The sequence below is a fragment of the Coptis chinensis genome, chromosome 2, assembly GCF_015680905.1.
Source record: "Coptis chinensis isolate HL-2020 chromosome 2, ASM1568090v1, whole genome shotgun sequence".
NCBI classification, from domain to species: Eukaryota; Viridiplantae; Streptophyta; class Magnoliopsida; order Ranunculales; family Ranunculaceae; genus Coptis; species Coptis chinensis.
The window spans coordinates 98,912,248-98,925,407 of NC_141457.1; the positions used below are offsets into that span (position 1 = coordinate 98,912,248).

Sequence of the window (13,160 nt, forward strand, 5' to 3'; positions counted from 1 at the left end):
AAAAGGTCTGTGACTGTTGACTATGACCGTGATAACCATCTTTCCATGATTGTGCGCGCCTAAAGTCAAATCACAATAAGTGATATTTTTGCTTTACAATGGCATTAGAGGTGACGGGGGTGCTAATGTGCTATGAGTTGAGAGTTTGACTTGCAATTCAGGATGTAATAAGTTCTAGAATTAGTGTACAAGTCGTTGGTGAAGCACTTAATTTCTGTTTAATTGAAAACTGATGGTCCTGATGGCAGGTGCAGATCTATGAGTTGGCTGACCCGGACTGTACACTGTAGCCCTCTCTAATTTTGCTCAAAAACCATAATACATTGGTGACTGTTCACTCCAAAAAAGAATTAGTAGTTTATTAGTATTAGCAGCCCTCCTATTGTTGAATCTTGCATCCGTCCCTGCGCGTCATGGTGATTGTCAAGTTGTCACTTCACATACTTGGAATCTAATGGTTCTATAATCGGCTAAATTTTGCAGCTGATTAACTACTATAATTGAACCTTAGTTCAACACTGCATCCCGTAAATTATGTTCACAGGATGCCCTAATTCGTTGCACTTATTATGTCGTACGTATTTTTTCTCCTATTTTTACCACTTTTTTGTTGCATTTGTTTACTCACTTACTTAAAAAGAAAAAATGAAAAAGAGGCAGGATCTTCTCCACCAGCAAAATTATATTGACACCTGTACACTCATTTAATCCCAAAAGTTTACGGCAACTGACCGTGTTAGATAAAATCTAAAAACAAAAACAAAAAAAAATCGGCTACAAATTAAGAAGATTCTGTGCGTGGTTTATCTCCACATCTCTCTCTCTCCTTCCAAAGAAAGATTGTGTGTGTGAGGAAAGATTATGTGTGTGGAAAATGGGGGGAGGGGGGAGAAATCTCCACAGTCTCACCCTCTTTTTCAACTCTCTATCCGAAAAAAGAAAAAGAGAGGTTTTATTCATACTCTAAAAAAAAGAAAATCTCTTTAACTAACAATGGAAAATTTATTATATGAGGGTTTGGTTTTTCAATCTGAGGAAGAGGCATATGCAAGTTATAATTCCTACGCTCGTAAAATGGGTTTTAATATTAGGAAGGACAAAATATATTATAGAGCAGATAGAACAGTGAGGAGGCGGTTCTTTGTATGTTTCAAGGAAGGTGTGCGTAAAAAGGATAAGCGGAATGAAAATGTGAAAAATGATCATAACGAAACAAGAATTGGTTGCAAAGCTCGCATGGCTGTTTTAAATGTGAAAAACAAATGGGTTATTACTGAGGTGGTACATGAACATAACCACGAGTTGGCAACCACATCCAAGACGTATCTGTTGAGGTCTCAAAGGTGTGTTAAAGAGCCACAAGGAGCGGAAATTAATAGTTTAGATGCTGCAGGAATTGTGCCTATTGATGGTTATAAATATATGACGCATCAAGCTGGAGGACTAGAAAATGTTGGTTTTACATACATCGATTATAAAAATTATCTCCGTAAGAAGCGTGAGCAAGAACATGGCAAGCACGGAGATGGGAATGCAATTATAGAATATTTTAAAAGGAAGAAAGCCGAGAATCCATCTTTCTTTTACGATGAGTTACGTGACGATGAAAATCAACTATCAAATATGTTCTGGGCAGATGCAACATCAGTGATGGATTATAATTACTTTGGAGATGTTGTTTTTTATACGACTTACAGAACAAACAAGTATGGACGACCGTTTGCATCATTTGTTGGTGTCAATCATCATATGCAGTCTATTATATTTAGAGGTGCGCTTTTGATAGATGAAAGTGGCGAGTCTTTTAAATGGTTGTTTGAAACCTTTTTAAAAGCAATGTCAGGAAAACCACCAAAGACTATTCTTACCGACCAATGTCCAGCAATGGCGAAGGCTATCCCAATTGTTTTTCCTGAAACACAACATCGTCTTTGTTTGTGGCATATATATCTAAATGCCGGAAAACACCTCCACCATGTATACAGAGTTCTTGGGTTTCTAAACAACTTCAATAAGTGTGTATACAATTGTGAGACAGAGGATATTTTTTTTTATCAAGATGGGACAAGATGTTGCGTGATTATGATCTTTTGGGAAACAAGTGGTTGGTTGAATTGATCAAAATAAAGGAGAAATGGGCATTAGTGTATGGGCGAGATATTTTTTGTGCAGTCATGACCACTACTCAACGTGGGGAAAGTACTAATAGTCTCTTGAAAAAGTATGTGAAGAGAAAGTACAGTTTGATTAAGTTCGTTCATCGTTTTGAGTGTCTACTTCAGTCTCGACGACAGGCAGAAATTGAAGCTGATTTCAATTCATCTCAGATGTCCTAAAGGTTATTTGTCTATACACCTATGCTAAAGCAAGCATCTGATATGTACACACATGCTGTTTTTGAAATATTTGAAGTTGAGTATAAGGAACATTTTATGTATAACATCAAGGAATGCAGTGTTGATGGTACACCATACACATATGAAGTTACTAGAGAAGGGTCTGTAAGAAAGGTCGCAATTGACATGTCTAACTTTCAGACTGAGTGTATGTCACAGCCCGAATTTCTAAACAATAACAAAGTGAATATTTGAAATATAAAAAAAAATCTCAAACATCACTAGGTTCACTTGTTTAAAAACCCAGACTATGACGGAGGATACTACACATACAAAACCCTAACAGCCGTGTCATAAAAGAAACAACATAAATTAAAAATAATCCCAAAAATTATCCGCCATTGCTTTATTAAGATATCATCCGTCCAAATAAAACATCAAACCAACTCTCAAAATAAAATTCCTCACTACCATGTTCTTATGCCATGAAAAAGGTAAACTACGTTATTACATCCTTCCAATAAAGAATCGGACCTAAAAAGAAAACTAACGGACGCTCGGGGCCGCACCTAATCCCAATCACACGCGTTCCATCGCCTTCCACCTATGTTCCCAAGAACACACCCACGTTACCAAAACAAAGCAAACATGGGTCGACAAAATGAAATTTGCTTGGTATGAGTAGACTAAATACATATAAACATTTCAAACTTTACTTATCCAACTAACACTTTAAATCTATCATAACCTAATCATTCTCCGGCTTGGAAGGCGGTAGTTCCGTCATCTCAACCGGCATAGTTTCTTCCCAAGCAAAACTTCCATTTTATTAACTCATTCTAATAACTCCTTTTAATATCTAAATAATTGAATTACACTTACCGATGTCCGCCGCTGTATAAGGGTAGGACCGCGTCCCTGCAAAAATATTATTAAGTCCTACCCTCCTGCAAAAGAAAGTTAGAACTTGTATATAACATATGTAGATATCCTATATGGATTCAAAAGTAAGCCCAAACACACTCGCATAATCAAATCAATTTCTCTTGTCAATTAATCAATTACTTTTCTTATACACCCACCCTTTAGTACCTACTCCATGATTTGCACTCCACACATTTGCCAAATCACACATTCCTGTGTGCCTCTCTCCCACCAAATACCACAATATCATAGCCATCTCGGGCTTTCATACACATATTTCACGACCTCTTTGGGCACAAAAACTCGGTCATTCATGGCACATTCAATGAACACCTTAGGTCATTCCCCCCACATTCAAAGAATACCTATCATATCACTAACGGGCCATTCATGGCACATTCAATGAATGTCCTGGGTCATTCCTGCCACATTCAAGGAATACCCAATCCTACATTCCCGCGCACTCGAGGAATACAACTAACCCAAGGGCTTAATACCTTAGTTCCTCTTTAGGGGGAAAACCATCCTCATTCATGGCACATTCAAAATATCCGGTCATTCATGGCACATTCAATGAATACCCTTATATAACGCTAACGGGCCATTTATGGCACATTCAATAAATGCCCACCTAACATATGACTTCATCAGTCATAAACTAAATTCCAAAACTTGAGGCGTGGAGAGTTCTAAAAGGGTGCGGTAAATTTTGTTTACGCATTATTGAACTTTATTGTATATATTATTTCAGAGAACGAAGGAATATCTTGATTCAAGTATTTTTGGTTTACGCGTTATTAATTTCATGGATGTATAAGTGTCATAACGTTGTGTATCGTAAAAGACTGAAAAATCACAAAGCAGTAAATACACGTACACAAGTATATTTATAAAGGTCCTAGCCTAAGTCAAACATGCTAAAAGTCCTAGACTTATCCTAATAGACCGAATCATAATTTTAGGAAAAAGTCAAATTTTTGGGTCAACTGGTCAAAGTCAACCCTGGTCAAAGTCAAAGTCAACTATGGTCAACAGTCACAATCAACTCTGGTCAACTGTCAAAGTCAACCATGGTCAAACTCTTCTAACCCCAAAAGCCCAAAGCCTAAAGCCCATAGTCTAAACTTAAGCCAAAAATGAAAATCCAAAAGTTAAAAGATATTAGCCCACCACGATTTTGGCCCAAGCCCAAAGTCGTTTTTGCTACTGTTCATCTCCTTCCTCTCAAATTTCCACCAACGCCTCCACCACCGATGCAGCCACCACCGGCCATCGATGACTAAAACAAACCCAGCGGTTTTCATCCCCACAAAAACCCCTACACACCTATTCTAACAATTCATGATTTCGTTATACTGCAAAAATCGCATCCCACGCCATTAACAAACCTTTGGAGCTTCGATAGCTCCTCTCCAGCACCCAATCCACCACCAACACATTCAACTCAACCCAACAACAATGTCCCAACAAAATCCAAACAACAACACATTCAAACAACACATTAAAAATCGGAACGGTTTGGGTCTTGGTTGAACACCATTAATGGCTGTTTCAAGGCTTCCCCTCACCCAATCAACCCAAACACCAATTCAATACCCAACTCTTCACTACCACAACCAAACATCATCAATAAACATTCAAAGTTAACAATTCAACATTACCACAAATCAAATAAAAACCATAAAAAAAACAAATAACGGTTTGGTGCTGATGATGGCGACGCCATTAGCCACCGGTGTCCAGACTTCAACAGCTAAATGCTAGAAGTCGTCCTAGTTTATCTACTGCAGTGGTTCAAAATGGTATCTAACCATTAACAGAGTTGACAATATCGCCATTAGAGAAAACGGCATTATTGATATGATTAATCGAAACCAATAAAAGAAATATAACATATTATGACTACTCACCGTTTTAAAACCGAACAACTTCCCGAAAGCGAAACCCCGAAAGCCCGACGCTTGTCAAGCACGAAAAAGATAATCTTCCTCGTTCAAAACTTTTCAAGAAAACTCTCCCTTTTTTTTTAACCCTCATTGTGTTTTTCCCATAAACTCTCGTGAGAAAACTCTATTTTTTCTAGTTTTTTAAAACCTCCCCGAAAACAAGGGTTTTAGACTTATCTACTTACTTACGGGCTTTTATCCAAAACTACTGGATATCCTATATCTGTTTTATTTATTTATATTATTTATTATTATTATTATTAATATTATTATAGGAAAAGCAATTAAAAGACGGGGTGTTATAGTGTAGCTGCAAAAAGTTTGAGTCCTTTTGCCTTATTTGTCGTCACATATTGAAGGTATTTTATCATAATAATATACATACGATTCCTAATCAATATATACTACAGAGGTGGACTAAAGCAGTGAAGGTCGAAGTTGTAAGAGACAATGGTAGCAAACCAAATTTGTCAAATTGCAATGCAGTTCAATCAGTTCAATCTTTGCGGTACAATGAGCTATGTCATTTGGCAATGAAGCTTGTGACAAAGGGTGCAGTCAATGAAAATGGATATCTAAAAGCTAAAGATGCACTCCAAAAGGGGTTGGAAGAAGTTGAGCAGGTTGTACCAATGAAAGAAATATATCCAAGACAATGTTCGAAGTCCAAAAGATCTGGTGTTGCCACAAATGTTGAAGAAAATGATGACGAAGTATTGGTTGTTGCATCCGGATCTGAAAAAGGGAGACCAACGAACGGGACCCAACTAAAAGGCGTACTGGAACTTAAAAAGAAAAAGAAGCAAACGAGAGACAACACAAGTGCCTTCAAAAAAGATAAAGAGAAACAAGAAAGGTTTGTCATAATTCACGTACATTTTTATTTTGCCCATGTGATCGCATATATTGTATCATTTATTTCTTATCTAACATTTGTCTAACATTTTAACTTGTCTCATCTTATTTTTTTTAAGAACAAGGTGATATAAATATTGCTCAAGGACTACCTGATTTAAATGAAAGTGTTCATCCTGAAGAGAATACTATTGGAACTCAATACAGTCAAGTATGTTTATCTTTATATTATTTTATTTATTGTTGCTTAAATGTTTTACGTGCCAATACTTATATTTTGGTTTTGTATCAATGTAGTTTATACCAAATTGGAGGGCAATCACAATCAACCAACATGTGGGGACTACCTGATTAAATGAATGTGTTCATCCTGAAGATAATACTATTGGAACTCAATACAGTCAGGTATGTTTATCCCGATATCATTTTATTTGTTGTTGGGATACCTCTTTTACGTGCCAATATTTAGATTTTCATTTTGTAGCAATGTAGCTTATATCAATCTCTTTACTAATACAGACTTTCAAATTTGAGGAATATAAATTACCGCCACATAGAAGGTTGGAGTTCAGCAATAATGAATCCGTGTATTACTGGGGTTGAGTGGATCGCCTGATGACCTTGACTCATTTAGCTTTCAAGAACTTCTTGACGGAAAATTTGATTTGGAAGACTTTCAAATTGTCAGCAATAATGATGACAAGAAAAGAGAAGAGGGCAAAAGAAAATTGAAGAGAAACAGAAAAAAAAAAATATTGGGCCGGAGATAATTCTAAAAAATGAAGACCTCAAGCATAAGTGAGAAAATATTTTGAGTGACTTTAATCCTTTGATATGCGATATGATTAAAGATTTGGCTGAGGTAACCCCGGATGGGCATTGTGGTTATAGATCCATAGCTACACTGCTAGGATATACAGATGATTTAGCATGGCGGACAGTAAGGGGTCTTATGCTGGAAGAGTTGATGCAGTATGTAGATTACTATACAGAGTTGTACGATAATGACGAGTTTGAAAACCACAAAAGAAACTTAGAGTGTACCAAGTCTTCTATAATGAATGAGAAAGAATGGCTTGATCTCCCGGACATGGGTTCCTTAGTTGCAAGTGTTTTTAATGTTGTTTTTGTCACTATATCGCCACCAAAATTATGTGTTACGTACTTCCCGTTGAGGACAGGTCCAGGAGAAATGTTCCGGATAATCGTTGTTTGCCACATAAATGAAGGAACACATTTTGTGCCAATTGTGCTAAAGGATACTACTCCTCTACCTCTGGTTTGCCCAGGTTGGTAGTCTGTTAGATGGCCAGAAGCAACAATGTGGGAAACTGTTTTAAAAGGAAAGTTGGACAAGTGGGCTGGATCAGTTCCGACCAATATGCAGAAGCTACAATATGTTTATCTAGATTAGTTTTAGTTGTTGGAAAGAAAAAAAAAAATAATGCTTGCTTTATATTTCATTTATGTAGGAAGTCTTGATTTGTAGTTAAATGAGAAAACTTACGTACTTACATTTTGTTTTTATTTGTTGTTTGTTTAAAATTCAGTGAATTTGTAAATTGAGTGTTTTCACTCTAACTCTTGTATTCTTGAATTATAACGATGGTATTTTGGACAAATATGACTTGCCGATGACGTTATTATACTGTCTTGGGATGCTACTAGCTAATTAGTGTTTCTTAGCTAAAAGTGGAGGGCAAGACAACTGGAGTATCAAATGCAAACGTAATTTTCCACTTACAGTGTCTATTTGGTGTTCTCTCCAGCTCATAAGTCTGCAGGCCCTAAAATGGACATTGTTTTGGAAGAAGATGGGCAGCAGACGGGTTTCCTTGCTTCAGATGCCGATGAGTATGCTAATGCCATCCCCAACTTCTGAGGTTCCCAGTAGCAGAGAGACTTAAGATGGCAACAGCTGCAAGGAAACGTGCCAATCGGTTTTCTGAGCAAAGATTTTATGAAGATTTCAAGGATGCAATCTACCCAATAGTGTCCTCTTCCAAGTGAACAGTGGGAAAATTTTCCCATAACCTCTGAAGAGAGAAGGGGAATGCCTATCTTCCTAATAATATGAAGTCTTGTTAACCATACATAGAATGACAAAGTGAAATTTAGTTTGAAAGAAGCTGTACACATGTGACCTTAGTGTTTTACAAGAATCATATCAAAATTATCAATTCCAATAAGGATACTGCAATCTACCTAATGAGTCGGTATAGGGGGCCTTTCATTGCTAGATATCATATTTTCTGTCAGAATTATAGTTCATCTCCACAATTCATGTTATAATAACTTGAAGAAAAAAGAAAATCTCAACCTCACCTTTTAATAGTTTTTAACTACTCAGAAATGTCAAGGAAAGTTTTAACTAATGAAAAAATGGACTTAGGAAGCAGATCTGAGTGCTAGAAGAACAAGAAGATCTAAAACGGACAGTATAACTCTTAAGGAGGTGTCTAGGGCGGAAGGTCCTACTCCTAAAATCATGGAGTTGAGTGGCATAAACAACACATTGTGCTACAAATGAAAGTTAAAAGTGAAATACTGAACTCATATTTGCAAAAGAATTACACTCTTGAGAGTTCACCCCAATCACAGAGCAAAACAGTTAAACTTAAGAAGAGGAAGCTTATTATATACAGCTAGAGTAAAATCATAAGCAATTGCAGACATACTACCCCTCAAAATTTGACAGCCACTTTAAGTAAGCAGCTCCAAAATACACCCTTATTAAAGGTCTGTACAACATCGTTGGATCCCCTTTTATTTCATATTCCCCGTAGCCCATCTCAATGCAAATATTTTTAAAATTTGATGTAGTGAAAAACACATATGGAAGTATGAACATTTTGAACAGTTTCACATATCCAAATTGGGGTCAGTTCATCCATGTTCTACCTGACAAGCCATATACAGTGTGCATGGATGTATAACTCAGATTTGGAATATCAAAGAATCTATACTAGATCAAGCCAATGCAAAATTCAGACAGTCCTATGATACATGAAAGTAATACAAGATTGGAAGAAGCAAGGAAATAGATCTATTGTTATATCAAAACACAAAAAGTATGCTGTGTTTGGTTAATGGAGTCAATAAGGGGTGATGGGAAAGAAATGCATTAAAGAGAAAACATAACCACTAACAATTCAAGAAGCACAATCCCTACCTCCACGCCTTGGCTAATTAGACAATCTTTCTACAAATCATTGAAGGATCTTGGTGGACTTGAACCACCATCTCTTGAGATACATTGGAGACATAGTCCAATTCTCAAGCGCTTTTTCCATTTAAGCTAAAGATCCATTACACATAGTTGTTAAGTACATAATTGAAAGTGGCACTGAGGATACTCGGAAACAGTTATACTTTGAGAGAGGAATTGTGAGCAAGGTTCTGTGCAAGCTATAATACCTGTCGTTCCAGACAAGCCAAGTTTGAGCATTGAGGGTTTGGCTTCATTGCCATGGTTGGGAAGAAGTCCTTTAGAGCATTATATCCCTACAAATTAAACAATAACATATCGAAAATCAACTATAGAACTTCGAGAATAGTTGGAAAGTCGACTTTAACAGCTCAAACAAAAGCAATGTTAAACTTTACATTCACGATATAAGAAGACTTTGAGTAGAAATGAATCTCTACAACAATCATGAATGAAACTCAAATAAGGCATTTACCAACATTACCAGCTAGAATACAGAGCAAAAGAATAAAATGCTCACCAGGTAAGAAGATACTTGTCCAAACTGAAGCAAGTATTTTAGCGTGTTTTGGACTAGCAAGCCAGCAACAACCCCCTACAAAATCGATAATTAAACTGTGTGCCCTTATATTATAATTGCTTAGAATGCCGCAAGAAGAATAGCCAATGTCTGCATAGAACCTTGCTCACAATTCCTCTCTCAAAGTACTAATCCGAAAGTGGCGAACACTGAGTAGTATAAGCCACCCAAGCTCCACAACTAAGCAGTACAAGTCCCAATATTGCAATAACTTTACTCAAATCATAACTAGTCTTCATTAAACCTTCCAAAAAACTTGTCTCATTTCATTTGCAAGTGCCAATTCATCTCATTCCACTGTCAGCCCCTCGATTTCTTGGTGTTTAAATTGTTAGGCTTCCTCCCCCTTCTCATTAGAAGATGAAAATTTTCTCAATTGAAGAAGTGGGGTTGGTTAAAAGAGTTGAGTAATAAGATTTGAGATTGGGTTTTTGTTGGGGTGGAAAGATGAATTTGAATATTGTTCTATGTTTGAAGGAGAGAGAGAGAATGTGGAGATAAACCACACACTGAATCTTCCTAATTTGTAGCCGATTTTTTTTTGTTTTTGGATTTTATCTAACACTGTTAGTTGCCGTAAACTTTTGGGGTTAAATGAGTGGATAGGTGTCAATATAATTTTGTTAGGTGTAAAAGGCTCCTTTTTACACCCGGGCGGAGAAGATCCGGCCTCAATGAAAAATATGGTTTGGGTCTACCCTCAAACCCTCAAACCCAACCATTAATGAGGCGATGTGGTTACTATCATAAATAAAGTTGCCTTAATTGTTACTTTTACAAGTATACAGTCCTAATTAGTTGGAATTCCAAAAAATTCAGTATGGGACGGGGCGACGGGTGATAAAAATGACTAGAAATGACAATGGGTGACAATGTAAGCGTTAGTTTTAGTAGTCTTCCTACTACATTGAGGCACAACTAGGAAACCGATGTATCTGACTAAACCGATTGACCCGACCCGACCCGAGCCATACGGGTCAGTTATCCATTTAAGACAGTTTGGGTCAATTTGTGAATTTGCAAAACCGACAGTATCGGTTCGGTACTCGGTTTAGATTTGGGATAACCGAACATAACCGACCCGATCCGCAATATCTCAACGTATCATACCAATTACCAAACTACCAATTAGTAATGTATCGCAATTAGAAAAAAACTAGGGCAGAGCCGCCACCTCCCCCCACCAGTCTTCATTTCTTGCTTTCTCACCACCATTCCTCCACCACTCTTCCACAATGAAACTGTGATTTTCTTTCATCTCTTTCTTCGTTCAGAACAAGGTAAGAAGTTTAAATGGTTTTCATTGATTATGTGATTTTTTGCTTAACTGTGATTGTTGCGGTTTTGTTGTTTTGTTTGTTTGTTTGGTTTGCTTATTAGTTTTTCTTAACTGTGATTGTTTGGTTTCATTGGCTTGTTTGTTTGTTTGGTTTGCCATCACCCATTTATTTCTCTCAAAACTTCTTCTCTCCTCTAAAACTATGTTTCTTTACAAATGAATGAGAGAGTGTGTGTTGATTGGAGGGGAGTGTGTGTTATTGTGTTAGAGTGATTGGGTGGTGGTATGGTGTGAAGTTTTATGGCGGGAATACAGCACAGCTTTAATGTTGTACTATTTTTTTTCTCTTTCTCGTTGTTGCACAAATCAAATTAGCCATACTTCAATTTCTGGAAAAGAAAACATTAAGTTTTTCTGTACGTAGTGCTTTTATTTTGTCCTGTCCTGTCCTTTAAAGCTTGCCACTAGAGTTCAAATTAAATCAATCACATTACCTAATTGGCCTGTTTAAGTTTGATTATTTCGGCTAGTATAGTGAAGTAGAGAACTCATCATCATCATTCTTATCATCATTGGTCGAAAAGTTTTTGAAAATAATTGTAATGTTGGTAACATAGTGGTGGTTTTAATCAATCTCCTGAGTGTTCTTTTTTTTTGTCTCTTCAGGAAAACAATCTCATTAGAGATGGCTTCTACTGAGGTTCCTAGTGATATGGTCGATTATACTATGGCAGGTAATAAAAGAAAATCCTTCTCTTCCCCTGCTTGGGATCATTTTCATAAGATGGAGGGTTGTGATCCCAAAAATCCAAGAGTCAAATGAAATTATTGCCCTGTTAGTTATGCTTGTGCTTCGAAAGGTAGTGGAACTTCTAATATGTTGAGTCATATGAAAGTATGTAAGAAGAATCCTAACAATAAGGTGGTGGCTGATAAATCACAACAAACATTGTCTTTCAAAGATAAAGAGCTTGTTGTTGTTAGTTTTAGCTTAAAAGCTTGTAGAGATGTTTTGTCTAGAATGATTATTGTTGATGAGTTGCCGTTTAGTTTTGTGGAGGGTGAAGGATTTTGACATTTTGTGAAGGTTATACAGCCCAAGTTCACAAATTTGCCCTATCGGACTCAAGTTGGTAGGGATTGCATCGAACTTTCACTACAACAGAACAACACTTTTGTGACGGCTGGGAGGCGTCAGAATTAATATTTGTGACGCCTGGGAGGCGTTGGAATTTAGGCGTCTGTGTTGGTGTCAGAATTATTTGTGACGCCCAGGTGCCGTCACAATTTCTAATTTACTGACGCCTGTACGCCATCACTAAATATGCATTACTAACGCCTGTACGCCGTCACTAAATATGAATTACTAACGCCTGTACGCCGTCACTAAACATGCATTACTAACGCCTATACGCCGTCACTATTGAACTTTCGAATCTCCCCAAAAACTGGCGCTATAACTTGGCGCCAAAACAATTTAACGCCTCAGTACCGTCAGTAATTATAAATTTGTATTTTTTTTAAAAGGCTTACTGACGCCTGTCAGGCGTCACAAATTATTATATATTTGAAAAAAAATAATATTTGTTTTTGGTTTCCATCCTAATATTTACCTTATCCCACCTTCCCCTCCAATTTAAATGTACAAGAGAGGAATCTCATCATCTAAAACACAGACCAATACGTACGCAACAACATTTCTTCATTTACATTAAGCCACAATTAGCTGGAGCGACCACTACAAATTTCCCATAACAGCTTTACTTAATCGGTGGTCATCTACCCTCTGGGCCACCAAAGAGTCCATAGCTTAATCAGCCTTCCATATCACAATGTAGCTCGGTAACCCCAAACAACCCTTCTCTTAAAAGCTCCACTTGATGCAAATTGTTAACCAGAATAGCAAGGCTTGAGCTTTTATTGTTGTAGGACTGATGAAAAGTCAAACCACAGCAAGTGCCAAGTATCATCTGCCATTTCTCCCGAGTAAAGTAAGCGCGGATTGGATGCCATCACCAATATTCTTCTTGGT

The 13,160-nt window shown here is 37.1% G+C and overlaps 1 protein-coding gene and 1 long non-coding RNA gene across 2 annotated transcripts; one reads left to right on the plus strand and one right to left on the minus strand.

Annotated features, from left to right (window-relative positions):
* Window positions 1–6,902: 6,902 nt before the first annotated feature.
* Window positions 6,903–7,943, plus strand: LOC147519502 (uncharacterized). Its single transcript, XM_086594139.1, has 2 exons — window positions 6,903–7,350; window positions 7,831–7,943. Exons 1-2 carry the CDS (start codon window positions 6,903–6,905, stop codon window positions 7,941–7,943), a joined length of 561 nt encoding a protein of 186 aa, XP_086450265.1.
* A 1,317-nt stretch (window positions 7,944–9,260) lies between these two features.
* Window positions 9,261–10,346, minus strand: LOC147519503 (uncharacterized). The gene is made up of 3 exons (XR_015214241.1): window positions 9,951–10,346; window positions 9,790–9,864; window positions 9,261–9,565 (listed from the first exon to the last, which is right to left on the minus strand). It is a non-coding gene; the product is annotated as an uncharacterized LOC147519503 (long non-coding RNA).
* Window positions 10,347–13,160: the final 2,814 nt, after the last annotated feature.